At 37.6% G+C, this 27947-nt stretch overlaps 1 protein-coding gene across 7 annotated transcripts in view; it reads left to right on the top strand.

Moving 5' to 3' along the window:
- DSCAM (DS cell adhesion molecule) overlaps window positions 1–27947 on the top strand; it is a 690516-nt gene that overhangs the window by 402014 nt on the left and 260555 nt on the right. For 6 of the 7 annotated variants that reach the window (XR_011433076.1, XR_011433077.1, XM_023630201.2 and 3 more), the window contains exons 4-8: window positions 4199–4345; window positions 12318–12596; window positions 13961–14236; window positions 22451–22747; window positions 23496–23771. Coding sequence is in view for 5 of the 7 variants with exons in the window: in XM_023630201.2 (XP_023485969.2) it covers window positions 4199–4345; window positions 12318–12596; window positions 13961–14236; window positions 22451–22747; window positions 23496–23771 (1275 nt within the window). In the remaining 2 variants the exon portion in view is untranslated. Of the gene's footprint in view, window positions 1–4198; window positions 4346–12317; window positions 12597–13960; window positions 14237–14812; window positions 14992–22450; window positions 22748–23495; window positions 23772–27947 lie in introns of those variants that run through there. The other variant, XM_070252707.1, reaches the window with a different exon arrangement.

Below are 27947 nucleotides of genomic sequence, written 5' to 3'. Positions count from 1 at the left end.
CTCATCATCTGTCTTTCATGGGTGATCAAACCAAAGTCTAAAGAGGTTGAATGTGTTTTTTGAGGCCACACAACTAGAAAGCAACGTTGATAGGTTTAAGGCAAATCCACTGGATTCTAAAACCTAGATTATTTTCCTCCACCAGAGGATTCTCTCAAGGTGCGTGAGCTTGTTCCACCTGGAACCAGGAAAAGATCTTTCAATTTGATTCTTTATAAGGACGTGAAAAAAATTAGCTGAGTAGATGGAACAGGCAGATTAATGAAGGATGCTTTCATATATAAAGTTAATTACTTATATCAGAGTAGTATTCAAGGATAAATACAGGCTTGGTGATAAGCACCAGTTTTCCTCCCTAAACGTTGGTGGTTTCCTTCATTCAGGTGAGACAAGGATAATGTCTGTTCCCTGGTTTTACTCCAGCTTCTTCCCTCCCGTCCTGTTTTCTCACCTCAATGCCTTGTGTCTGATCCTGAGACTCAAAGCTGTTTGGATTGTAAGCTTCCTGAATGCAGAGGCTGTGTCTCACGCTTTTCTAGATTCCAGGAGGCCAGGACAGTGCTGGTCCAGTGAATGGGTCTACCATTTGGCTCTGGCTTCCTGCTCGCTCATAACACATTTTGCCTCCTAGAATCAGCTCCAACACGCTCCCTTCTGGAGGCCGCACATGCTTACTTTCTGCAGCTCAGATCTTCAGCTACACCTAGTTGGGCAAAATGGGTTTCTACAACTGTTGCTATTTTAATTTCTCCCTCTGATGCTATTGTACAGAAAACCTCTCTATGCGTTCTCCACTGCTCCGCACTGTGGGAGGAACGTGGCTGTACATCATCTACCCAGGATGTTCCTGCAACATTCCCAATTGTGCAACTTTTCCATTTTCTTTGGTGGTTTTATGTCTCTAGATGGAAATATTCTGCTAGTCCCTGTGCTGAGCTTAGCCAGGCTGGCTGAACTGGTACCAAGCCGTGGGTTTATTTTAGTGGCACTAACATACAAGCTCATGTCAGCTAACACTGGAGAATCACTCCAGCCCTTTATCATAACCCATTTACTCTTAGTTTATGCAAAGTTCTAACAGCTTTGATATGTCTCGTTTCTACCTCTCAGCATATTGAATGCATCACATTGTGAGTGTGTGGACTGGGATATTGACAGCACAGAGATAAACAGCTGATACCCTGCTAGTAAAGGAGGGAGCAGATAAACTATTAAGACAGAACCAGGGGCTTAAAGACCTGGGGACCATTTACTGCATATTGAGAAGCCAGGATAGTTTCTGAGACATCCCTGTAATAATTGAGCAGCGTGATTCAGTGATCAATGTCCACAGTGATGACCCCGAATCCCAGAACCATTCACTATTGTCCGTTGACTGATTTACAATGTGTTTAACGTGACAAAAAGTATGTACTTTATTTTAGAAAGGCTTCCATCTAAAGTGCTAATAGTTTTCCAAGGGAAATAAAGTGACCTATAAAATTTTGGCTTCGCACAGTTGTATGTTACCAGATAGTTCTGAGCAGTAAAGTGATATGTGTGTGTGTGTGTGTATGTGTGTATGTGAGAGAGAGAGAGACAAAGTCAGAGAGACAGAGACAGGCAGAGAGTTTGCGTGTGCAGTTTATTAATAGCGATATTTTGTATTTTAATATTTGCCTATTTTAACAGAAGCACATTCTTCAATCCCATTTAAGGCTGTGAACAAACTATTTATTCTATATGGTACAAAACCCCTGGTGATGCAAGGCGGGAAGTGGGGTTCCATGGCAAGTCAGGAAGTAGTTAAAATGATTCCTGGTCACCATGGAGACAAGACATCTGACACTCGAGTTACTTTGTGTGCCCTCTTTGTCCCCTGAGAGTTCCACATGTCTTGGGAGTTCGGACTGGACCCTCATTGGGGTCTTCAGGGCCCTCTCCTGTTCAAAGGCTTCTGTTCTTCATCCTTATTTTATGTTTTAAAATGCTTATCAATTTTGAGATGAGTTTCAATGAGAAAGGAGGGGCTACACAGAGATAGTTCAAATTAAGTGCAGTCTTTCAGTCCACTCCTTCTTACTTTGTGTGAATATCTCACAAAATATTTAAGACAGACAAGGTTCAAGCTTTTCTGATACGACATGTCTTAAGAGAGTCTTATTCTGCATGCTAAGTGGGTAAAAAAAAAGTTAGATATTACAGGAGCGAAGTGAGTGATTAAATTAACTGTGCCTGGAGGATAGAGTCTTCTCAGGGATGAGCAGGGTAAGGAACGCACGTTGTCGCTTGCGGCTGCTCTGCCCTTGCGCATTTCCCAACACTTCCGAGGGACGGCGCACAGAACGCTTTCCGCTTACATTCTGCCACTGCTGATGGCCTGTCAATCCTGATGAAAATCCTGCTTGTTAAGAAGGTGACAGGGATTACATACATTATCATTTTTGTCCCTCTTTTCTGTCCTTTACTCTGTGCTTTAAAGGAATTGGTTATTAAAACATTATATAAGTATGCAAAATATATTGAAAGAAAAAATGTTTCAATTATGCACAATGTGTATTGGTAAGAAATGTTTGGTGTCTGATGACATATGACAAGCGGTAAAAGGTATTTTCAAATGCAGTCCTTTTTGGGGGGAGGATAAAGCAAAAGTATCTAGAATATACAGCATTTGCTTTTCAAGCTGTTCTAATATTAGCATATTTATAGCGTATTTTAAATAAGTAACTGATTAGAATTGTTTAAAAGTTAATTTATTACTCAAGATATTTTATACTATTTTAGTAGTTAATTTGTATTCTTTTGAAAAGCTTCTCCTGGATTCATGCTTATGATTCTTTTTATCTATGTCATTTTGAATTGCTCTCATCTTGCATAAGAAATCATAAGCCATTTTTACTTTGAGCAACTGAATAAAGTTGAATAAAGTATAAAAACTGAATAAAGTGTAGTCCTTACAAGAAATAAACAAGACCTGTAGGAATTTTGTTCACAACTTAAATATTTGAGACCTAACATTAATGAAGTCAAGACTCCTGGTAAATTCCGATGAGAATAAACCAAAGCAAGGTTCAAATGAACCTGAGGAAAACAAACAATAAAAGAAGGGGAATTTTTGGCATCTTAGTCTTTTCCCAAAGAGACAAAATCACATTATCTTTCAGGTAGAATTGTATCAGATGCAGAAATATTCCATAGAAAAAAGTCCAACAGTGGCAGAAAATGTACTGAGTCACCCGCCATGTTGGAGCAAAAACTCACTTTGTGGTTTGCTCTTTTGCCTTTATTTGGTTTATCATCAAAGTCTAATTGAACACTGAAAGTTATCTTTAAATATTTACATTTTCAGAGGAAAAAAAATCCTCGTTCTTCTTAAAGCAACACTGATATTTGATCTCTGAGCGTCGGCCATTTCTGCACAACTAGAGTTGTACAGGCAAAAATCACAGATCACATATGGACAATTAATTTTAAAACTAAATTGCACAATCCACAGGTTAAAAACAAACCCACAGGTCAGAGAGAGGTCACCATGTTCTGTGCTAATATGAAAGAGGAATGGCTGAGTATGATTTTTTTCTCCCTGAGGCGAAAATAGTTGTTGTCAATTATTTGAGTAGGTATTAAGAAACAGCAGAGTACTCTAAAACACTGAATACAGGAAGACTTGATCTTTGTCTTAGAAGATAGTGATAAATGTTGGTTATTACCATGAGGAAATAAGATAATCTTTTCCTGAAAATTTGTCGAATATTTTATTGCTTTATAATCTAACATTTTTGTGTGTTTATTGAAACACTTCAAACTGAGGCAAAAGTTTATACTTTCGTGAGGTGGTAATTTACGAAAGGAAGTTAATACTCTCTTAATTTGTCTTATTCTAAGAAAAAACTGATTGTCAAAGAAAATCTGCTAAATTAGCTCTGTGCCAATTATGTGCCAACTCTTGCTGTAAGACAAATACATGACCTAAAGAATTATTTCATGAGATTAGATTTTCTAAGAATATAGCTACTGAGTATCATATTTAGTAAAAACTGATAATTTATGATAGTTGAAAAATTAAAACAGCTTGGACCTTAAAGTAACAATCACACACCTGTTGTTAGCCTTTACACGAGTTTCCTTCAGGTGAAAAAATACTATTCAACGACTCGGTTTACGTAATTGGGTTGCTTTTGTGCTATTTTAATTGGGTAATGGTTTTCCTCTGTTTCAGGATCTAGATTTCTCATCACATCCATGGGAGCCTTGTATATTAAAGATGTACAGAATGAAGATGGATTATATAATTACCGCTGTATCACGCGACACAGATACACCGGGGAGACGAGGCAGAGCAACAGTGCTAGACTTTTTGTGTCAGGTAAAAACTCATTGAGACTGTGTTTGCCATTTCTGCTATTCCTTTGTTAGCGTCCTGAGAAGACTCAACCAAAATTGTGGACTTCCTGACTAAAATGAAGCCTTCAGTCTTTTTCCGAAATATTTTAGCAACTTAAAGTCTTTTAAACCAATACCAATACAACACAAATATAGAGATTCCAAGTCAAGTCATTTCATGTCTTGTAAAACTCCAAATTCCTTTGACCCTATTTGAAGACAACACCTCCTTGACCTCCGTATTTGTATGTTCTGTCATGGACAATACTGACCAACACCATGATGCTTCCCACCATGCATAGCTCTGAGGGAGGAGAGCATCATGTGGAACATACCTCTTGGTCCCCATATTGGGCCTACCAATGTTGTTTGGGGAAACCACACACATATAAAATTAAAAGTATATTTGCGTCTTCCCTCCCCCACTTTCAGGATTATTCTCAAGGGAAGAAAATCTGAAAGCAGTTGATTCCACCCTGGTAAATATGTTAGTTTTGTGCCTTGGGACTTATACTTTGGCAAAACGTCGACTTGTTGCATAATCTTCACAATTCACTTGTTATCTGTCCAACAAGTAAGCAATGCGTCCACACAGTGATGCATTAACGTTTCATGGAGCAGTCTGGAAGTGTGAAATGTCCATCTCAGCATTAGAAAATCAAATGCAAAATACCTGGACTTTGCCCTTATAGCTTTAGAATGTAAAATTGCTCCATGCAACGGATATTTTATTGGTATTGATGCTTTGTGAGGAGAAGTGATGGAAGGTTGTTAAATGTTGGGATAGTTGAAAACATTGTCACCTGAACACACACTTACTGTCTTTGGCCATGCTCTCTCTGGATTCCTCTTCTCCATTCACATTCTAAAAACAGCCAAAGCCTACATGTCTTTCAAGGGCAAGCACAAACATAAGCCAGAATTCAGTGATTTCTCCTCTGAATTTGAAAATGTTTTCTCTTTACCTGTTCTATGTCAATTGTTACCTTTTCCCTAGTTTTACAGCTAGGAAACTTCCCCAATGATAAAGTGGCAAAAGAATGCCTTATGTGCAAAGTTAATAATCACAGCATTACTTATACTAGTAAAATCTTGCAAGCAACCCCAATATCCATCAATAGGGGATAATTAAATAAATCATGGTGCAGACACTGAATGGAGTAGTATACAGGCAGAAAAAGGAATGGAGATGATCTCTATAACCAAAATGGAGTAATAGCCAAGATATATTGTTAGATGATAAAAGGAAGGTGCAGAACAGTATATATAGCATGCAGTCTTTCATGTAAGGAAGGTGGGAGAATATATGTAGATCTTCTCATTGTGAAAAGCAATATTAGAAAAGTAACCTAAAAACTTAATAAATTTGCTTGCCTTTAGGGGAAAAAGTAGAAAGGACGTGGAGGCAAATAAGACTTATTTGAATATATCTTGTTACATAGTTTCAACTTTAAAATCACACAGATGGTTTATATTTCAAAATATTGTTGAAAAATGAATGTTAAAAATGGAAAATATACTGAAGCAAATGAATCTGCATGCATATTGAGTAGTTGAGGTAACCAAACATAGAAAATAATTATTTCAAGTAACTTTTTAAGACATAATTTTTGACTATATATCTATGAAAAATATAAAGATAAATACAGCTTAAAATAAATTGCTAAAATTCATTTGGTTGCCTAATTTTTTATTTTATTTTTTTATTGGGGTGACATTGGTTTATAACATTTTATAGATTTCAGGTGTACATAATTATAATTCAACTTCTGTATGCACTCAAATTGTGTTCACCATCAAAAGTCCAGTTGCCATCTCGCCATACGAATGAGCCCCTTTGCCCAGTTCACCCTTTCCCCAACCCCCTTACCCTTAACCACCAATTCCTTACCCTTTGGAATCTGTGTGTTTGTTTGTTGTTCTTATTGTTTTATCTTCCGCACATGAGTGAAATCATATGGTATTTGCCTTTCTCTGTCGGGCAGTTCACGGAGCGCAGTATCCTCAAGGTCTATATTACTAGTATTATTTTTTGAAAAATGTATTATTCATAAAAATATTGTTAGTGTTATTTCTTGAAAATATATTTATTTATATTTATTATGGGAAATATAATAGGAGTTTGTTGTTAGTGCCATGAAGTTGATTCTGACTCCTGCCCAGTCTTTCTCACTTTCTGGATGTGCTGCTATTGAAAGGGTTTTCATGGCCAATTTTTTTCATAAGTGGGTGGCCAGGTCCTCCTTCTTGGTCTGTCTTAGTCTGAAGCTCTGCTGAAACCTGTTACCATGGGTGACCCTGAAATACGGGTGGTATAGCTTTCAGCATCACAGCAACATGCAGCCTCCACAGTATGACACTCAAAAGATGGGCGGTGTGGTTCCCTGCCCAGGAAACAAACCCACACTAAGGCAGTGAGTGTGCCAAATCTTAACCAGTAGACCACAAGGGCTGGCTATAATAGAAGAGGGGGAAATAATTATATTTGTGTTATTTTTATTTGGAACCAAGATTTTCAGTGTAAGAAAAAAGTTTAAAATCAAAGAACTAAAGTAAAATCCTTGAATTGCTAAATTCCAGTTAAAGCTAGCAGTATGCACTCATTTTTTATGTTTTTGAATACATATTTCCAAGGTCTTTTCACTGAAGAGGCCAGAAGCACTGGGCAACCAATAGCAACAAGCACATCTAACGTCTACATCACTGTCTCCTGTAAATATCATTCTCCACTAAAAGGGACGATGTGTTCTTGGAAGAACGGTGGATTATAGGTCTGGGACAGCAACTGTATAAGATGAGCTTAAACATTAATGGAGTCTTGTCAAAATGATACAGAAGCCAACTTCTAAAAGGGATCTCATTGGTCAAAAGTGTGATGAGCTGAATGTCAAAAATAATGATTGCACATAACTGATAACAAATATTTTTTAAACTCTTGGGTTCCTTATGATTATATACACACACATGTATGTACACATACACTTACACATACATATCCTTTTAATAATAGCAAAACCAATAATAAGAATCTCATTGGGGGGCCGGCCCAGTGGCATAGTGGTTAAGTTCGCATGTTCCTCTTCAGTGGACCTGGGGTTCCCAGATTTGGATCCTGGCCACAGACATACACACCACTCTTCAAGCCATACTGTGGCAGCATCCCATATACAAAGTAGAGGAAGGTTGGCACAGATGTTAGCTCAGGGACTATCTTTCTCACACACACACACACGCACACACACACACACGCACTACATATATATATATGTATATTTAAAGAATCTCCTTGGTCTACATAGCAGTATCTAGGGCACTAAGTCTTGATAGTTGATGATTAAGGAGAGCAACAAAAATTCTCCCTGTCTTTTCTATAGTTACTGTATTTCAAGATAACCAGACAACCCTAGTTCAGGAAGGAAAGGTCTTATTTATAGAATAATTACATCTATGTAATTATCTAATTACTTACAAAGGAAATTAAAAAAAATTAGAAAATCCCGTTTTCAACCCTTAATAAAATAACTAATTCAGACAAACATTATCACCTGAGCTTGCTGATCAATTTAGCAACACTGTGTGGAAAAGCCACACATTTTGTGGATGCAAAGAGAAAGAAAAAAGGTTGAACTTGATCTAGTTGATCCATTAGAACTAAATTCCAGTTCATAAGAAAATTGGCAATAGAGGAGCATGTTAAATGACACTGTGAAGAAACAAATTCGGAATGTGGGATTTCCCATAGACAACTCACCTGATTTCTTCAAGTCAAAGACATGAGAGAGAAAAAAGGAGGAAGGTTTGCTCTGGATTAAAAGAGGCTCAAGATACATAATAACTAAATGTTAACTTCAGAACAATCCTGACTTAATTACCTCCATTGTAATAATAATAGTAATAATCATAATCATAAGGCTTGTTTTAGCTTATCAGGAAAAAATTAATGTGTAGTAGATAATAGATGATACCAAGGGTTATGATGACTATTGTGTGATATTGGTATTGTGATCATATGAGGAAACTCTTATTTTTATTAGCAAAACATTCTCATGATACAGTGATAAGATAACATAGATTCTATGATTTGACTCAAATGTGTCAGCAACAAAAGCGAAGACTATAGAGAAATAAACAAATAGACAAAGAAGAAAAAATGTTGATGCCTGTTAAGTCTGGGTGATGAATATATGGGATGTATTATATTATTCTCTCTAATTTTGTGTATCTGCAAATTTTTGTGATAAAAACTAACTTTTGAAAATGTAGATAAAACGTTTGAAGGCAAAGGGGTGAAAATTAAACACAATGCTTTTCGGTTGTATTAATTCTGTGTATGGACAAACGTCCCCAGGAGAGCCTGTCTCAAGCGTTGCTTGAGTTGTGTACTTAAAGCAGGAAAAGAAATGCCCCATTCTTTTCTTATAAAATAGTTTTGTTGAGATTTAATTTACCAGCCATAAACCTCACCCCCTTTAAGTATACAATTCAATCATTTCAGTAAATATATAGAATGGTGCAACCATCACTATAATTCAATTGTAGGACATTTCTATTATCCAAAAATATCCCTCCTGCCATTTGCAGTGAATTCCAATTCCCAGCCCCAGCTCCAGGCAACCACTAATCTACTGCCTATAGATTTGCATTTTCTGCATATTTTATATAAATTGGATCATAGAGTATGTGGCTTTGTATCAGACTTCTTTCATTTAGCATAATCTTTTGAGGTTCATCCATGTTGTAATATGTATCCGTAGTTCACTCTTTTTTATTGCTGAATAGTATTCCATTGTATGTATATATGCATTTTGTTTATCTATTTACTAAATGATGAACATTTAGATGGTTTCCACTTTTAGACAATTATGAACAATCCTGCTATGAATATTTGTGTACAACCCACTCTTTCAGTGAACATACATTTCATTTCTCTAAGGTAGATATCCAGGAGTGGGACTTTTGGACCTTATGGTAAATTGAAGTTTCACATTTTAAGAAACTAGCAAACTGTTTTCCAAAGTGGCTGCACCATTTTGCATTCCCACCAAGAACGTATGAGGCTTCCATTTCGTCTCCACACCTTGAGGAGCACTTGTTGTTCATGTTTTTCTTGCAGCCGTCCTAGTGGGGGTGAAGCAGTAACTCACTGTGGTTTTAATTTGCATCATCCTAGTGGCTAATGATACTGCGCATCTTTCCATGTGCTTATTAATCATTTGTATCTCTTCTGTTGTGATTTATCTATTCAAATCTTTTGCCCTGTTATTGCTTGGGTTTTTTCTTATCATAGACATGTAAGGGCTCTTTATATTTCTTGGATATAAGTCCTTTATCAGAAATATTATTTGCAAATATATTCTCCCAGTATGTTGCTTCTTACTTTATTTTCTTAATGATATCTTTGAAAGTATAAAATATTTTAATTTTCATGAAATTTAATATGTTGATTACTTGCCACTTATTTTGGTGTTGTGTTTAAGAACTCTGTCAGACCCAAGATCACAAAGAATTTTTTCTATCTTTTCTCCTAAAAATTTTATAGATTTAGCTCTTACAATTAGGTCTATGATCCATTTTGAGTTAATTTTTGTAGGTGGTATGAAGTAAGGCTCCAAATTCTTATTTTTGATACAGATATCCAATTGTCCCATTCATTTTTCTTAAAAAGTCATCATAGGGGCTGACCCCGTGGCCGAGTGGTTAAGTTCGCACGCTCCGCTGCAGGCGGCCCAGTGTTTCGTTGGTTCGAATCCTGGGCGCGGACATGGCACTGCTCATCAGACCACGCTGAGGCGGCGTCCCACATGCCACAACTAGAAGGACCCACAACGAAGAATATACAGCTATGTACCGGGGGGCTTTGGGGAGAAAAAGGAAAAAATAAAATCTTTAACAACAACAACAAAAAAAAGTCATCATAATTATACAGAACTCTCTTAAACCTATTTGAAAAATTTGTATCAATAATTAGTTTTAGTCAGAATAAAATTTTTAAGCGCAGTCATTGAGTATTGATTTTTTATGACTAGCGTTGGAAATGGGCACCTCTTGTTTCCTAAGATTGTGGGCTTCTCCTGCAAAAATTTTTATTAGCCACCCCCACCAAAGGAGTGACTCCTTCTTTGTGTTGCCTTTTCCAACCCTAATCCTGCCTCCTACTCTAAGCAAAATGACAGAGTTTGTAACTAGTTAGCCCCCAAGAAAGTAGCTTGTTCTTCAAAGCAACACTTTCTCAAGTCCATCTGTAATTTCCTCCAGGAGGCGGGATAAAGTGATAAGACCTTCACCGGCAAGGCCTCTGTACCTGGCGTTGTGGACTTGTCTGTCTGTAACGCCTCTGGAGCCCCACGCTCAAACACATGAGGGAAGGTAATTAGGGAACATGGAATTCTTCAGTTAATGAATGGTGGAACTTCAGAAGAGTCCTGGAAACTCAGTCATGAATTCCTTATGAGATTATTTAGGTCCCCTTAGCATATCCCATGAGGACATTCACACTGTTCTCAGAAGGCAGCAGCAAAGTGAAAAGAGCTGCAAGTTTGTCAAGGTTTCCTATCTCTGATGATGCAAAGAAAAGCCACAGCGGAAGCAGTTTCCACTGAACATTTTTGGGGTTTTCACTCATTCCTGATGATTGCCCCTGGTGGCTGACTAAGGAACCACAGCATTTCATTTCAGATAGAGTAAAACAGCTGTGGCACTTTTCCCGGCAACACAAAGATAAAACATGGCTGTGGCGCTTTTCCCGCCAACACAAAGATAAAACATATCAGGAGTTAGAAGCCCGTTTCTGTTCCATAATATCTTTGTGGACACCAGTGTGGCCGCTCACGTGTGTGGTCTAGTGCAATTCTGAACAGGAAGAATTAGAAGAGATGGCAAGGAAAGATCATTGAGTTGTATTTTTAGCACCCAATCAAGGATCCCTATTTTTATGTTCTTCGTAATAATCCCTTAGAATGTCACTTCCTCCAAGCAAGCTCAGACATTGAACTGAGTGGTTTCCACTGACCCAGTTCTTGAGACTGTTTTATCCTTTTCCTCATCTGGCTCAAGAATATAATGCAAGTTAAACATCGTTTGGGAGAACAGGCTAATTATACATTGTTTATGACTTTTTAAAACCAGAGCCCTGTCATAAGTGATAATCTGGAAACTTCTTATTTTATTAAGCATGTAATTCTTTCCACAACTTGATGGTCTTCATTCCTTTATCTCTCCTTGGAGAGACCATCCATGAAGACCATCCCCAAAGCCCCCTACACTCCACCCCCAACACCTATACCTTCACTCTCTCTGTTGTGTCATTCTCTTTTATTTCATTGCACACTTACTGCATGCTAAATTACCTGTATGCATCTGTTTACCTATACGTTGCTGACCACTCCACACACACATCCACCCAACTAGAATGGAAGCTTCATGAGGGCACATCTTCGCCTTTCTTGTTCACCACTGCGTCTCCAAGGCCTAACTCTGTGCTAGTCCTGGACTTGGGGCTCAAACCATATTGTGAAATGAATAAATGAATTCAAATTCAAATTCAATAACTATAGGTAAAACTCTTTTTTTGTGAAATAAATTTTACTAATGTGAAACAACTTTCTGCTACTGTTGCTGTTTTGAAAGGGGAAGTCTGACATTCTCTGGTTATAACACAACCCAGCTCTTGGCCTGAACCAGCAACTCCTGTTCGAGCATGCCAGTTCTGGAGTTCTTAGTTATTTAGTAGAGAGTGAGAAGGAAGACCTTTTCTGCTTCAACCATTTGCAAATTCTGAGCAGAAGAAATTTATATGAATAGCGTATTTTTTTTCTGTTCACCTACAAAATTTTAAAGATTTATATTAATAGTTGGTGTGATGTATAGAATTTAAATTATACACGAGGCCCTGTGATTCTAAACATCCATTTCAACTCCTCATTCACTGTATCTAAGACTTTTCTTTTCTTCTGCAGACCCAGCGAACTCAGCCCCGTCCATACTGGATGGGTTTGATCATCGCAAAGCCATGGCAGGGCAGCGTGTGGAGCTGCCTTGCAAAGCGCTTGGGCACCCTGAGCCAGATTACCGCTGGCTGAAGGACAACATGCCCCTGGAACTTTCTGGAAGGTTCCATAAGACCGTGACAGGGCTGCTCATTGAGAACACTTGTCCCTCAGACTCAGGCAGCTATGTGTGTGAAGTGTCCAACAGATATGGAACCGCTAAGGTTATAGGCCGACTGTACGTGAAACGTAAGTTGGACGGTAACTTGCAATGGTGATGTTGGCTGCCTCTGATGGAACTCTTGTTATCAGCTGATCTTTGGGGTTTCTTTACAGCCTTCCATTAATCGTCACAACAGTCCTGCTGAGACCAATTCTAGCCCCATTTTTCACATAAGGAAATTAATGCTCAGACAGATTGCTCAAGGTTACACAGCTGGAGAGTTTGGGGCTCAGGATTGGAATTCAGGTCTGTCTGATCCCCAAACCTCCAAAACTCCATTAGGCCACAGGATACATTTCTGAGATAATATTACCTAGCTGTTGAATTCAGAATGGCCAGTCTGTCTGAAAATTCATACAAAGAAGAGCGGCAGGGTTGCACTGTCAGCACAAGTGATGGCAGTCACATCAAAGTGGTTGTCCTTGGCCTGTTTTCAGAAGCTACTTTAAATTCGAAATGGGGCTATTATCAGCAGAAATATAAGGCTCTAAATAATCCAAATATTGGACTTGGACTCAATATTATGGATCATTTGGTCCAAGTATGGTGGATAGATTTCATCTCCCATTGATTTGTAGTGATGATCTTGAGGAATGAGCTGAGAAGGATGCTGAAGGCAGACTTGGAGGAAGGAGGCATGTGATTGCAAGAGGATCCCTCTTGTCTAGTCAAACACCATCTGACTCAAATAACGTACAAGGATGTTTGGTAACTTTATGGCACATGCTAGTTGCACCCAAATGTTGTTCATCTTTGTCTCACCTGTGAGCTTAACCCCACTGTTGGCATACAATAGATGCTCAATAAATGCTTGCTACATTGAATTGGGTTTGTGGAATGAAGACATAGGAAGTCAAGGATGAGTATTCCATCCCTGTACAAACCAATTAGCCTCAGTTTAAGGAAAAACTCTGTTTCATGGTCACAAATTCTAATATCAACCTGTTTTCTTACAGTTGTGTCTTGTTGGCCCTGGTTAAGCCACATAGGGGATGTGAATGAGTATATGTGTATGTGAGAATGGTCCAGAGAAAACCCATGAGTGTTGCCTTGAGATGAGGCAAATAGGATTTAAGTATTCAAATATTACTGGTAACCAGCACACTGCATTTCTTATTGTTAGTGAGTTAATCCTCACATTTACTCAGGTGAAAAGCAATTTGACCAACATTAGTCCACTTGCTACCTAGAGAAAGCTGGCTAGAAAAAACAAGTAGCAAAGAGGGTGCTCCCAACAAAACGGTGCACTATGAATGAACACCGCACATTAGAACTTATGGAGTATGCTTGCAATGATGAATTTGCCTGGTCCAAAGTCCATGATGTTGTTGAAATGATATCTACATATGTGATGTTTTTACCTTCTTTTTTCTCTTACCAAAATCTCCAGAGCCGCTGAAAGCTACCATCAGCCCCAGGAAAGTTAAAAGCAGCGTGGGTAGCCAGGTTTCCTTGTCCTGCAGCGTGACAGGAAGTGAGGACCAGGAACTGTCCTGGTACCGAAACGGTGAAATCCTCAATCCTGGAAAAAATGTGAGGATCACAGGGATCAACCACGAAAACCTTATAATGGATCACATGGTCAAAAGTGACGGGGGCGCATACCAGTGCTTTGTGCGCAAGGATAAGCTGTCCGCTCAAGACTATGTGCAGGTGGTCCTTGAAGGTCAGTGGGCCTTGTTATGGGGTTCGGCTGAAAAAGAACCCAAACCCAGAGCACTCAAAAAGAAGAATAAAGGGTGAAACGGTGCTGATAACTCTTAGTTTTAAGATTTCTATCTATCTGACCTGAGAATAACTCTACCGTAATTTTTCCAGCTAACTCAGTCAAATGAAAGAGCAAGTTCTGATGAAATGAAATGGTGTCTGGTAGAAGTAACATTAGTAACATAAACTTAAGTAACAGAAATGTTTCCCACTCATGTGTTTAAAGTTACTTGTTACAATATAGACCTCAGAAACTTGAAACCTCCGGTTTGGTGGACAATTCGTTGTCCTCTAGATATTATTATCCTCTAGAATCTCTCAATAATGCTTTGTTTGGAGGGCTGTTTTATGCCCTGTGGGATGTTTAGCAGCATCTCTAGCCTCTCCCTACTAGATGATAGTAGCACCCCCCTCAAGTTGTGACAATTAAAAACTGTCTCTAGACATTGCCAAATGTCCCCTTGGGGAGCAAAATAGCCTCCAGTTGAGAAGCAAAACTTTAAAGGCAAAATTCAGGGCAACATTTTGATGTAATGCAAATGGATCTGGTTTGAGGGTTGCCACTGATTGGGTCCAGATTTACGTGAATGGAATTTGTGAGGAATTACCTTGGGATGTGGTAATAGGTTTTAGGTATGTTGTACTGTTTTCTTTTCTTAACTGCCTACGTACATCTTCAAGCTTATCAATCAGCCAAGGAAAGAAGCTATCAAGGTAACACTCAAGTGAGACATATGTTTATCATCAGTTATTAAACTAGGTTTTATCTATATATTTGCATGTCTTGTTGGAAATTGTGTCCTTATATGTAATTTAAAATTCATCTGTTGCCAACTTATTAAAATAATTACATGACTTTCATATAGCCTACAGGGGGAAAAATAAAATCCATTTATATATGAAAATAAATTTACATATGTCTTCATGCTAACAGAGTATTTCTATTGTTACTTTCTTAAACTTGGCTAATTTTAAGAAGGAACAGGCTTAAAGCAATGAGATTCTTATTTTGATTTTAGAATTTCCTTGCAGACAGTGAGATCTTTAAATCAGAGGAAAAGTAGCTGAAGGCATGGTACTCCTATTAAATGCCTGACACTGTGTTCCACATAATAATTAAGTGCAGAAAATAATCAATTTGTAAAGAGCCGGTTTGTTAATGATGATGCACTGTAGTTTTTACATAGTCACTATTTTCAGATTCTTTGTAGAAAAGGGAGAGATTACCTGTCCAGGCCTGGTTACCTTGGCAACAATCTCATGTGACTAAGAAAACCTAAAGAGCATATTGATAATCCATAATAATGTCAGAAGAGTTCAGGTTATCGGAGAGTGACAGCAAGAAAGATTTCAAAGACACTCAGCACTCACTGGGGAAATAATGTCTGCTTTCATCTCCAAAAAAGCCTGTCACTTGAATAAAAAAGGGGGGGGCAGAGGAGCCTACAGAGCATACTCATGGATTTATTTGTCGCATGTCAGTTTCCATTCAGGACAAGAAGCTTCACTTTATTTTTTCTCTTCTGAGAGATGACAGTTCTAATGTAGCAAAAGAGAGCAGAAATGGAATTACAAACACATATCTAATATCTGCATTAAAGTGGTGTCTAACTAGTATTTTCCGAGAAAGCCTCCTATTATTTCCACTGAAATAGCTATGGTTTAACATAAATCATAAAATCTCGCAATACTATGAACTAAGAATGGCCATTGATATAATGCATAATCTGAGAGTATTTTCTATGAGGCCAAAAGAATTGGAATGAAGTGTAAAGAAAATAGAATCTAATAATTATAGGTTCAAGATCAAAACCAGAATAACTGGAGAATGGAATAGTAAAAAAAGAATAAGAGCAGGTCCTATTTCAGGAAATTATAGAATAGCATGTATCAGATTAACTTGCAAGAAGATAAAAATTATGAACTTTGGGGAAAGCAAAAGTGTATGCGGACACTGGGGAGACACTCAAAAGCAGACATAAAGGATTTGACCTTTAAAAGAAGGAGAAAGAACTGGGTGATATCTACATTGATACCACATTTCCCCTCAGGATGGACATTCTCCAGTCTTTGTGGGGTAGGGGGAAAAAACTAGAGCACTAGAAGAAAAGCAGAAAGCTGCAGTCTTATGGGATTGAGGTATAGAAGGGCAGAGGTCTGTACTGTCAAATCACCTGCTTATTGAAGGAGGTGAGTAGAAATTCCAGGAAAGAGGAACTAACAGTAGGGAATCCTAAAATCTAAAAGCAAAATTCCTTGAAAAACTTAGTGGACACCTGAACTGCAAAAATTTGAAGGCAGGTCCAAGTATACAATAAAAATAAGTAGACATACAAAAACAAAAAACTACAACAGGACGTTGTGACCAGAGGTCAAAAGGCAAAGTAGGCAATAGAAATAGACATTGAGAGAACCCAGATGTTAGAATAAGCAAAGACTTTAAAGCTTCTATTTAAAATATGTTCAATAACTTAAAGGAAAGTATAGGCATAAGGAATGAACATCTTGGAAAGACCAGCAGAGAAAATGGAAACTATAAAAAGGAACCAAGAGAAATGGAAAATTCACTGTATTGACTTTAATGGAAGATCAGAGAAGGAAGAAGAGAGGGTCAGTGAACTTGAAGATTAATTAAAATAAAATATCCAACATGAAGCACAGAGAGAAAGAAGACTGCAAGGAAAATGAACAGAGCCTCAGTGGCATGTGGGACATTTATCAGATGGCCTGATATACGTATAATTAGAGGGCCAGAGAAATAGCAGACAGAGAATGAGGAAGAAAAATATTTGAAAAAGTAATGACTATAATTTTCCCAAATTTGGTTTAAAAAATAAGCCAAGAAACTCAGCAAGCCCCAAGAAGCATAAATAAAAAGAAAATCACATGCAGGCATATCTGAATCAAGTTGCTGAAAACAAAAGATAAATAGAAAATCTTGTAATTCTGAGGGAGGAAACATATTACATAAAAAAATGAAGTCATGAGGTCAACCTCGTGGCATAGTGGTGAAGTTCAGTACACCCCACTTTGGTGGCCTGGGTTCATGGATTTGGATCCCCGGTGTAGAACTACTCCACTCAACAGCCATGCTGTGGCAGTGACCCACATACAAAATAGAGGAAGTTTGGCACAGCTATTAGCTCAGGGCTAACCTTCCTCAAGCAAAAAAAGAGGAAGATTGGCAACAGATGTTAGCTCAGGGGGACTGTTCCTCAGCAAAAAAGAAAAGAATAAGAAGTCATTCAGGCTGAAGGGAAATGACCTAAAATGGAAGCTTAGATCTATAGGAATAAAGAACATGAGAAATGGTAGTAAATATGTTAAAAAAAATTTAGCAAAATTCTTTTTTTCTTTTCATTTTTTTAAACAATTGACAAATCATACAATTATAAAATCACAACACTGTATTATAGAGTTTATAACATAAATAGATAATAACCCAAAGAACAGAATATAAATTAAATTATTTGAAAGTATTTGTTTCGAGGTTCTTACATTTCACATGGAGATTATAATCTTAAATTTTAGCACAGGTGATTAAAATTATATAGATAGATGTGCCCGGCTGGTGGCATTGTGGTTGAGTTTGTGTGTTCCACTTCAACAGCCTGGAGTTTGCGGGTTCAGATGCCAGGTGTGGACCTACACACCACTCATCAGCCATGCTGTGGTGGCGTCCCATGTACAAAGTGGAGGAGGATTGGCACAGATGTTAGCCCAGGGCCACTCTTCTTCAAGCAAAAAAGAGGGATATTGGCAATAGATGTTGGCTCACGGCCAACATTCCTCACCTCCTCCCCCCAAAAATACATATAGGTATATGCATACATACACATATACATATTAGTATTCATATACATATAAATATGTATTTGTGTAAGTGTCTCTCTATACAAATATGTATATATATATAAATATGTATATATGGATCTGTATATCTATGCATCTGTCTATATAAAACTCAGTTGGAATTTATCCCATAAGTGCAAGATTGGCAAAACATTAAAAATAAAACTTATCTATGTATATGTAAGTCATCATATTAACAGAATAAAGGAGAAAAAGTAATTGATGACCTCAATATATCAACAAAAAAATCATTTGACAAAATTCAACATCCATTCAGAAGGAAAATTCTCAGCAAACTAGGAGGATAAGGAACTTCCTTGACCTGATTAATGTCATCTATGAACAATCTATAATGGCATCTATGAATAATCTATAGCTATAGTCATCCTTAACGGTTAAACATTAAATATTTTTCATTTAACATTGAGACCAAGGCTAGGAGGCTCACACCTTCCACTTCTATCCAACATTGTACTACAAGTCCTAGCCAGGCATGAATAGAAAACAAAATGTATAAAGTTTGGAAAGGAAAAATTTCAGCTGTCTTTAATCACAGGACTTGTTTACTTAGAAAACCCCAAGAAATCTATCAAACAATTCCTAGAAGCGTAAGTGGGTTTAGGAAGTCATAGGATACAAGATCAATGTAAAAAATGCAATTTTATTTTTACATAGTAGGAACAAACAATTGGAAAATAATATTTTAAAATTCCCATTACATTAGCATAAAACATAAGACATTTAGGAATAATTTAACAACAGATGTGAGAGAGCTCAACATGTAAAACGATACAACATTGCTAATATAAAATTGTGAGAACCTGAAACATTGGAAGGACATGCCATATTCAAGGACTGGGAAAGTAATTTCTTAAGGTAACGGTTCTCTCTAAAACGATTGATGTAATCCCAATCAAAATCTCTACAGCTTTTATGGATGACTTTAAAATTTATATAGAAAAGTGGAAGTCCTGTAGTCCAAACGGATTTAAAAAATATATATGGAAAAGTAAAGAACTGAGAATCACTCCAACAGTCTTGAAAAAAGGAATAAAGTTGGAGGACTCATCCTACTAGGTTTGAAGACTTACTCTACATCTGCATTAAACGAGGTAGATGTATTGCTCGGTGGAACACAATCGATGGTCCAGAAACATGCTCACACATATATGTTGAAGGGATTTGCAAAAGAACACACGATATTCAATAGGTAAAGGAAAGTCTTTTCGACCAACAGTACCGAAACTACTCAATGAAGGTATGGAAAGAAATGAATATCAATCCCTACCTGACACTTTATACTTTACACAAAAATTAATGGGATATGAATTATAGATTGAAATTTAAAGTCAAAAACTATAAAGTCTTGAAAAAGAAGCACAGAAGAATTCTTCATCATTTTGGGATAGATAAAGCTTTCTTAGGACCAAGAAAACACAGAGTGGCAAAGAGAAAGACATCATTAAGAAAAGGAAAAGGCAACTACAGACTGAAAGAAGCTATTTTACACACATGAGCACACATATGTGTTATATTCTATATATGTGCCTGACAAACATTCTGTGTCATTTATATAAGCTATCTGACAAATATATCTAACCATTATGTGATTCTGACATATGTATAGATACTTGTATTCAGCGTACATAAAGAATTTCTACAAATCAATAACAAAGGCAAACAGTCTAATATAAAAGTGGACAAAAGATTTGAGCAGACATTTCACAAAAGGAGATATACAATGTCCTATAAGCACATGGAAACAACATTACTTCCATGATATTTTGGCCAAAAATGCACAACCTGCTTCTAATCCTCAGGAAATAGTTACTACAAAGTAACTCCTCAAAAATGTCAAAGTCAAGAAATATAAGAGACCTAAGAAAGTTCCAGATTAAAAGAGACTAAAGAGACATGACAAATAAATGTAATGTGTAATACTGATTGAACAGGGAAAAAATAGCTATAAGGGACATTTTGGGTCAATTGGCAGGCTTTCAATGTGGACAGTACATTAGGTAATGGTACTGTTCCAAAGTCACATTTCTTAATTTTGCTAATTGTACTGTGGTTATGGTAGAATATATGCGTGTATAAAGGTACATCCTCTGTGATTACATGGGTTTGAAGGTCAAGAACACACAGAATTAATTCATGGTGATAGAAATCAGAACAGTGACTGCCCATGGTGAGTGAGGATTGATTTAAAGGAGCCCTAGGAATAAGGATGATGGATGATCCCCATGTTGCGGGATGATGGAAATGTTTTATATCTCGAGCATTATGTTGGTTACACAGGTGTATATATTTAAGAAAACTCATTCTGTTTGTACACTTAAGATCTGCACATTTCACTGTATGTAAACTTTATCTATGAAAAAACAGTATAACTGAAGAAAACGTTCCTAAACAGATAAAAATGACTTGAGTTTTCAGTCCACGGTGTAAAACTCAGTGCAAAGAAATTTACAGCTAAATACATCCTGAAGATAAAGTTGAATTGTAAGGTCAAATAAAATAATCTCAACATTCCCCAGCATCAACAACTGATTATGTACAGAGAATAAAAATCAGGATGATGTCTAACTTCTCTGTGAATTAAATGCAAAGCCTGTTGAAGCAGTGTCTGCCGTATTCTAAGGGCAGAAATGCAGGGTCTTCATTTTAATATTAGGAAGTTCTTTTTCTGATCTTTGGGAGGGTAAGGGAGATGTTTGCAACACAAGGACACTGAGATGTGCTCCTTATGAATGCATCTGGGAAAAAACATACTTGAGAGCCTTCTCCAGGCAATCAGAATGTGAGTTGGAATGAAGAAGATTCAGGAATTTGCAAATGAAAAGATGGTAGCAGACTGTAGTGCAGCACCTCACCACAACGCTTCCCGTCATGAGAACCCCACACAGCTGGCCCCGCTGGCCACAGAATGGGCTTCAAGGTTTTGGGTCAATGAGTAACTCTTTCTTCAGGACTTGGAAGTGCTAACAGTTATCTCTCTGTGATGAAATTGCAAGCTATCTTCAGTTCTGTCTCCCATATGTCTTTTCTGTATCTATACTTTCCGGTTTTTCAACAATAGATATCTATAAGTCTTATAATAAAAATTAGAACCTAAAAAATAATATCTGGTAATCATTATCTTTCATTCTGCGATGAATCCTGAAAATGAGCACAAAAATCCTTTTAAAAAACTATCTCCTTCAGCAAAGTTTATTACTAAAATCAAAAATCCTGTTGCATGTGATCACAATTATGTGACATAATTGTGACCCACAAATAATGAGCCACTTACGCCTAGAAAAGAAGTGTCACAGTGTTGATTTATTTCCCTGAGGCTAGTAGGCCTATTCACAACTTTTCCTTCCTTTGACTTTCAAGTATTTTTCTGTAATATGCATGTCTCTCTCTTTTTTTTTCATGGGGAGCCATATAAAAAAAAGAAACATGCATTTGTGATTACTACTATACAATACGAGGGAAGTAGTCCACATCTGTGATAGAAAAATAATGGAATATGAAAACTTGGTCTTTGTTGAAAATATGGGAAATTCCCATGGAAATTTCCCTAAGACTAAGCTCCTACCTAGTTTGCCTGGGATAACCTTGAGTTGTGTCTGTTCTCCTGTTATAATTGTTCATAGTACCCATTCCATTCTCAAAAGCGCCCCAGGTTGGATGATAAATTATATGGCCACCCTACTTAAGATACTTATAGAGATATTTAATACGTGCCAGAAAGGTCAAACTTTATTTAGCTTTTACTCATTCTCAGAGGCTTCTTGGAAATTTACAGGTATGTCCCATTTGTCATTAAAACTACAAGAGGTTATTTCTTATGAGAAAAGAAAGATTAGATAATCAGTTTCTCAGTCTTTCTCAGTCTTTCTTCCTCTAAGCAGTTCCCTAGTGAGCAATCCCGAATGACCTTGGGGAAGTAGAAAGCTGCAGTGACTAGGGGTGTGGATTTCCTCTGTTTACAATTTTGGGAGGGGCACATACCAGTTTTGAATTGTAGACTTCTTAAGAGCTGACATTGTTTAATATGAATATCTCGGCTGCATTGTTATTCTTCTTGTTATGATAATCAGGAAATACATAAGCAATTTATTGAAGCTTGCTAATGCTGTGTTTATCTCTTTTGAAAGTGAAATCTTATTGTTATTGGGATTTAGCTTTATCAATAAAACCAGGCTTTTTTGTAGTGTTTAATAAGCCTTAGTCATTTAGTAATCATCTACCTCCTAATCATTAAATAAATGTACTTGGAAGTTGTTTAATTATTTGTATGTGCCACTTCCTTCCATGATTTGTCTTCCTACAGATGGAACTCCTAAAATCATTTCCGCCTTTAGTGAAAAAGTAGTGAGTCCAGCAGAACCGGTTTCCCTCATGTGCAACGTGAAGGGAACTCCATTGCCCACAATCACGTGGACCCTGGATGACGACCCTATTCTCAAGGGTGGCAGTCACCGCATCAGCCAGATGATCACGTCAGAGGGAAACGTGGTCAGCTACCTAAACATCTCCAGCTCTCAGGTCCGGGATGGTGGAGTGTACCGCTGCACCGCCAACAACTCGGCAGGAGTCGTCCTGTACCAGGCTCGAATAAACGTAAGAGGTGCTTGTCAAATCAGCTCCTCAAAAAAACACACATAACTCATTGTAGTGGAGAAGAAGGTTTCTGCATGCACTGAGCTGAGTCTTGGAATGCCAAAACGGATTAACTATTGCTTCTCATTTCCTGCCCTTTCCTTCCTACTCAGGAATGGCACTGATTGGGTTAACGTTGGAAACGGCGTTTTGATTTCTTTAGTCAGCTTCTCCCCTTCTTTTTCTCTTAGATTTGTCCACTGGATCTTTCCTTTCCTGGTTAATGCTCTGCATGCCTCTTCCTTCTTCCTCTTCTGTTCTCCTACATTCATGGCAAACCTTCATGTACATGCTATCTTAACTTACATTCATAGTGCAACGTGGCATACCCTCCATCTTCATATCTATTTTATAGAGAGAGCTAAACAGCCAAATTGCTACCAGTGTTTTCACAGAAAGAGCATGAGTGTGCTGTGCAGACTAGTTGCTTTTTATTGATTAAATTGCCTTTTACCTTGTAATTCAAAATGTTTTAATGGAAGTTATTGATAATTAAAGTATTTAACACTCACTCAACTCATTTGGAAGTAATGAAATTAAAGGAAAAGAAAAAACCTCCTTAGTGGAAAATGCCAAATACAGAGAAACTTATTAAATTGAAAAAGATGTCTTATGTGAAAATAACCTACATTTTTAACTCAAGGAAAAGTGTACCCATTTCTGCACATGAGAAGTACCCTTAAATTATTTTCAAGAGTTTCTTTGTGTCTCTCTAGGGCCTGCAAGCATTCGACCAATGAAAAATATCACAGCAATAGCAGGACGGGACACGTACATTCACTGTCGAGTGATTGGCTATCCATATTACTCCATCAAATGGTACAAGAACTCTAATCTGCTTCCTTTTAACCACCGCCAAGTGGCGTTTGAGAACAATGGAACTCTGAAACTCTCAGACGTGCAAAAAGAAGTGGACGAGGGCGAGTACACGTGCAACGTGCTGGTTCAGCCGCAGCTCTCCACCAGCCAGAGTGTCCACGTGACCGTTAAAGGTAAGGCTGTTCCTCTCCACCCCCACACAACCTGCCATTGCTGCTTCACCAGATCAACAATTAGGAGTGGAACAATCTAAGAATCTGCACATTTAGAGTAGGACAATTGTAAACACCATGGAATGATTGGATTAGAACATTAGATGTCCTGTTCTCTTTACTACTGCATCTTGCAAGACCTGTGGTCGATATAGCTATCTTTTCGTGTGAACTTTTGGCTTGATTTTCAGGAGGGCGTGTGCTGTTAATATTACCATAGAAAAAAGAAATGCATCATTGGCTTGGTTATCTAGTTTTCTGAGAGATAATTTTAAAACATGTATCTTTCTTTTCCTAAAAATGAGTTCTTTTAGAATCCAACTGGAAGAAAGAGGATTTCATACAAGCTTCTCATCTTGAGTGAATGAACACTTCCAAGTAACAATATAGGAATTAAATGACTAAAGGACTACGTAGAAAATTTCTTGACTTTTAAGTTATTCTTTACATCATGACATAGACTATCATGGAATCTAACCATGAGGATGAACTTTGGAGATAATGCAACTCAACTCCAATCTCCTTATCAGTAAAGACCAATAAAGTGACAAGACCCGTCCAGGAACACACAGCTTTATAGTGGCAGACCCTTAGAGGAGACTGTTTCTTCCATTCCTCAATTCAGTTTCCTCAGCTGAACCTAAAATGAAAATTTCCAATTATGTAAATAATCTACATGAAGTAGGTCATGAAAATAGCTCTAATATGTTATGAAACAGTTTCAAAAATCTGTGAAAGCAGCCTCCTGCCATGTTAAGCTGCCTGCTTGAGCTGTCCAAGATATCTCCCTGTGTACCACTCATTGTCTTTGGTGTCCTCCTTACAAAGTTGCATGGGTTTTCCATGGTCTTCCCCACCATCTTTTCTCACAAACCGTTTCCGTTTACCTTTCTAGGAACGCCTATAAATATACACACACACATACAATATGTAATATGTTATGTACTGTATGTTATCTAATATCTGTTCTACCTTAGATACACTTGCAAATGAATAATTTTGAATTTTTTTAATAACCACCTATCTTAAGAATTTTTTCAAATCATTAGAAAATCTTGACAAACCAGACTGGTCATACCTGCATAAAAGTCAATTTGGTGGTTGTATTTATGTCTTCTGCCATCATTTATGGAACATCTACTCTGTGCCAGGCACCACTCTAGGCCGTGAGGAAAACAGTGATGAAGAAGGTAGACAAAATCTTTTCCGTCATGAAGCTTTGCTTCCAATCAGGAGAGACAAAAAATAAAGCAAGTAAATAAACTAGAAAATACTTTACAGTATTCAATACCATGCAGAGAATTAAAACATGGCAGTATGTTAAAGGCTAGCTGCGATGGAGAATTTGCACCTTTTTAATGAATTTTTCGTACTCTCCTATCTTAGAATTCATTACTCTCTTATACCCTTTGAATGAATGTTTTACCAACACATGGTTTTGTACCATGACAGGTTGATCATTTGGAAATGATTGGTTCTCTGAGCTATGTAGAGCTTCCAAATGTTGACACAATTCATTATACAATATCAAAATATCACCGTGATTCCATGAGAAAGGTCTCTAAATATTGGAAAGCTGTCAAGTTCATGGTGACAGTACAAGTTTTCCAAAATTCTACTTTTTTGCTTGAAAGTGTGAATTTTATTGTTTACAACAAACACTGTCAGTTGTGATTGTAGGAGTGACAGGCTCATTTCTTTCTTTTCCAGGAAAATGTCTGCCAAATAAACGAGCCTGAATAACTGTAGTTTTTAGGTAGACATTCTTTGAGGAAGCAATGAAATTCCATGGAAAAAGTGGCTAGTTGAGCTTGTAACTCAGCAAGCGCACAACTACTTTACTCGAAATCAACAACCTTCTCAGCAGGCAGTGGAAGTGTTTTGTTCATTCTTCCCATTTTGTTACACAGAACATTGAACATTAAACATGACATGAACTCATGGGTCAAGATTTATTAAAATTATTGTTTTTATGGCTTCGTAAGTGTCCTTAAATGAAACTGGTTTAAGAAAACAACAACGACTGGGATATGTGTTGGTAAACGATACAACTTCTAGTACATTCTGATGTGCTAGTGTGATTTGTGCTAAGGTTCTACCAGTCTTACCCACCACTATTTTTGCACATCTGTGCAAATGTCCATAAAATGAGAAAAGCAAATAACATCTTAGTACTCTAATGAAAATGGTTGTCTTCTTGCAGATTCATTAAAATGGTTTCAAGGATCCCCATGGGTCTGCAAACTACATTTTGAAAATATTCAGTGCTAAACGTTTCATTTATTTTTAATGTTCACTCATTATGAATGATGCATCAAATGAGCTTCTTTATGTGTTGGCCTTTGTCTGCTTTTAAGATTATTTCTTTCAGGAAAAATCGCCAGAACTATGGCCATTGGATAAATGAATATAAATATTTTAATACCATTTTTTTAGGAGACATAAGTTCAAATAAAGACCATCTGAATCACTTTTATTCTTAAAATTCCAAAAACTTTTATTCTTTTCCAGATCAGCATAAATCAATGTATTAATCTTGGCCCTTTCGATTTTAAGTGACAGAGACCAATCCAAAAACTAGCTTATGCCCCAAAGGAGAATTTATTGGCTTTTATAACTAGCATATCTATGATTTTAGGAAACAAAATTTCACAATTTAATCAAACAGTTTTGTTTTCAGGAATCTTTTTCTTTTAAGCATATATTATGCACTATAAATATTTTCAGCTCCTTTGCAAAGGCTGCCAAACAAAAGGACAATCCTATTTTGTGAAATGTTTCATTATAGCCGCCTGGTGAGAAATGGCTGGTGGTGAGTGGGGCAGTCGTTGGGATGTGGGATTTGCAATATTTAACAGAGTGGTCAGGGAAGGCTTCTTTAAGAAGGTGAGATTTGAGCAAGGACATAGAGGTGTGCAAGAGAGCCAAGCAGATATCTGGGGAAGAACATTCTAGACAAAGGGAACAGATAGAACAAAAACAGGAGTGTGCCTGGCGAGCTTGAGGAAGAGCAGAGAGGCTAGTGTGGCTGAAGCAGAGTGAACGAGGGCGAAATTAATAGGAATGAGGTCAGAATTAGCAGGACCATTTCATGTGGGACCTAGATTTGGGTTGTAATGACTTGAGTTTTTCTTTTGAGTGAGATGAGGGGATATATCGGGTGATTTTAAACAGAAGTCACATGGCCTGACTTGGGTTTTAAAAGGATACTTCTGACTCCTGTGCTGAGAATTAGGCTAAAGGGCAAGAAGAGACAAGCAGAGTGACCTCTTAGAAGGCTAACCCAGGTGAGAGGTAGGAGGGCTTGGACCAGAGAGATAGCAAGTAGAAGAAAGATTCTGGGCATGTTTTTAAGGTCTATTCAATAGGATTTCCTGATGGATTGGATGTGGCTGTGAGAGAAACAAAGATGGAAGGATAACTCCAAAATTTTGACCTGAGCAATGGCAAGAAGAGCCCTGCCATCAACTGAGTTAGCAAAAGATCTAGTGGAACAGTCTAAGGGAAGAAATTAGGAGTCTACTTTTTGATATGTTGAGGTTGAAATATATATTACACAAATAATTGGATCCAGTAAGTAGGAAACTGGATTTAGGAGAGTGGTATTTAGGATTCTGGGATGTGGATTTGGAGACAACAGTGAATAGATAATGTGTAAGGGCACAGGCCTAAGTGTGACTGTCGAGGGACTCTGCGTACCCCACTGCAGATTTCACCTTCATGTAGGCGGACATCAGTCGCTTAGGCAGACGCACAGCAAAACCTATTCACCAAATGTCTAAAGACAAAGTCTGACAAAAATTCAAACAAGAACTGTCTGAAATTTAAATTTGTCTTGTTAAATTTCCTAGATTGGGAAGCAGTGTATTGACCATGACCCTATTTATAAAAAAAGTGCGGGAATCCACCAGTTTCACAGCAATTACAATAGTGTATTGGGGGAGATAGGGATGGAAATTCAAGGGCACGTTAAGCCAAACTTTGGGAGGGGCGGAGATAGGGTGGGCCTCAGGGGAGGCCTGATCTAGACCGGTAATGACCGTCTGGATGTTCTGTCTGTCTCTTTGGTGCTTCCCTCCACACATCAGTTTAATTCCCTCAGAGCAGCTTCTTGATATGGCAGAAAAATTGGCCCTG

The sequence above is a fragment of the Equus caballus genome, chromosome 26, assembly GCF_041296265.1.
Source record: "Equus caballus isolate H_3958 breed thoroughbred chromosome 26, TB-T2T, whole genome shotgun sequence".
Taxonomy (NCBI): domain Eukaryota; kingdom Metazoa; phylum Chordata; class Mammalia; order Perissodactyla; family Equidae; genus Equus; species Equus caballus.
The sequence above is the reverse complement of the archived record's forward strand: the minus strand, read 5'-3'. Positions and strand labels throughout refer to the sequence as shown.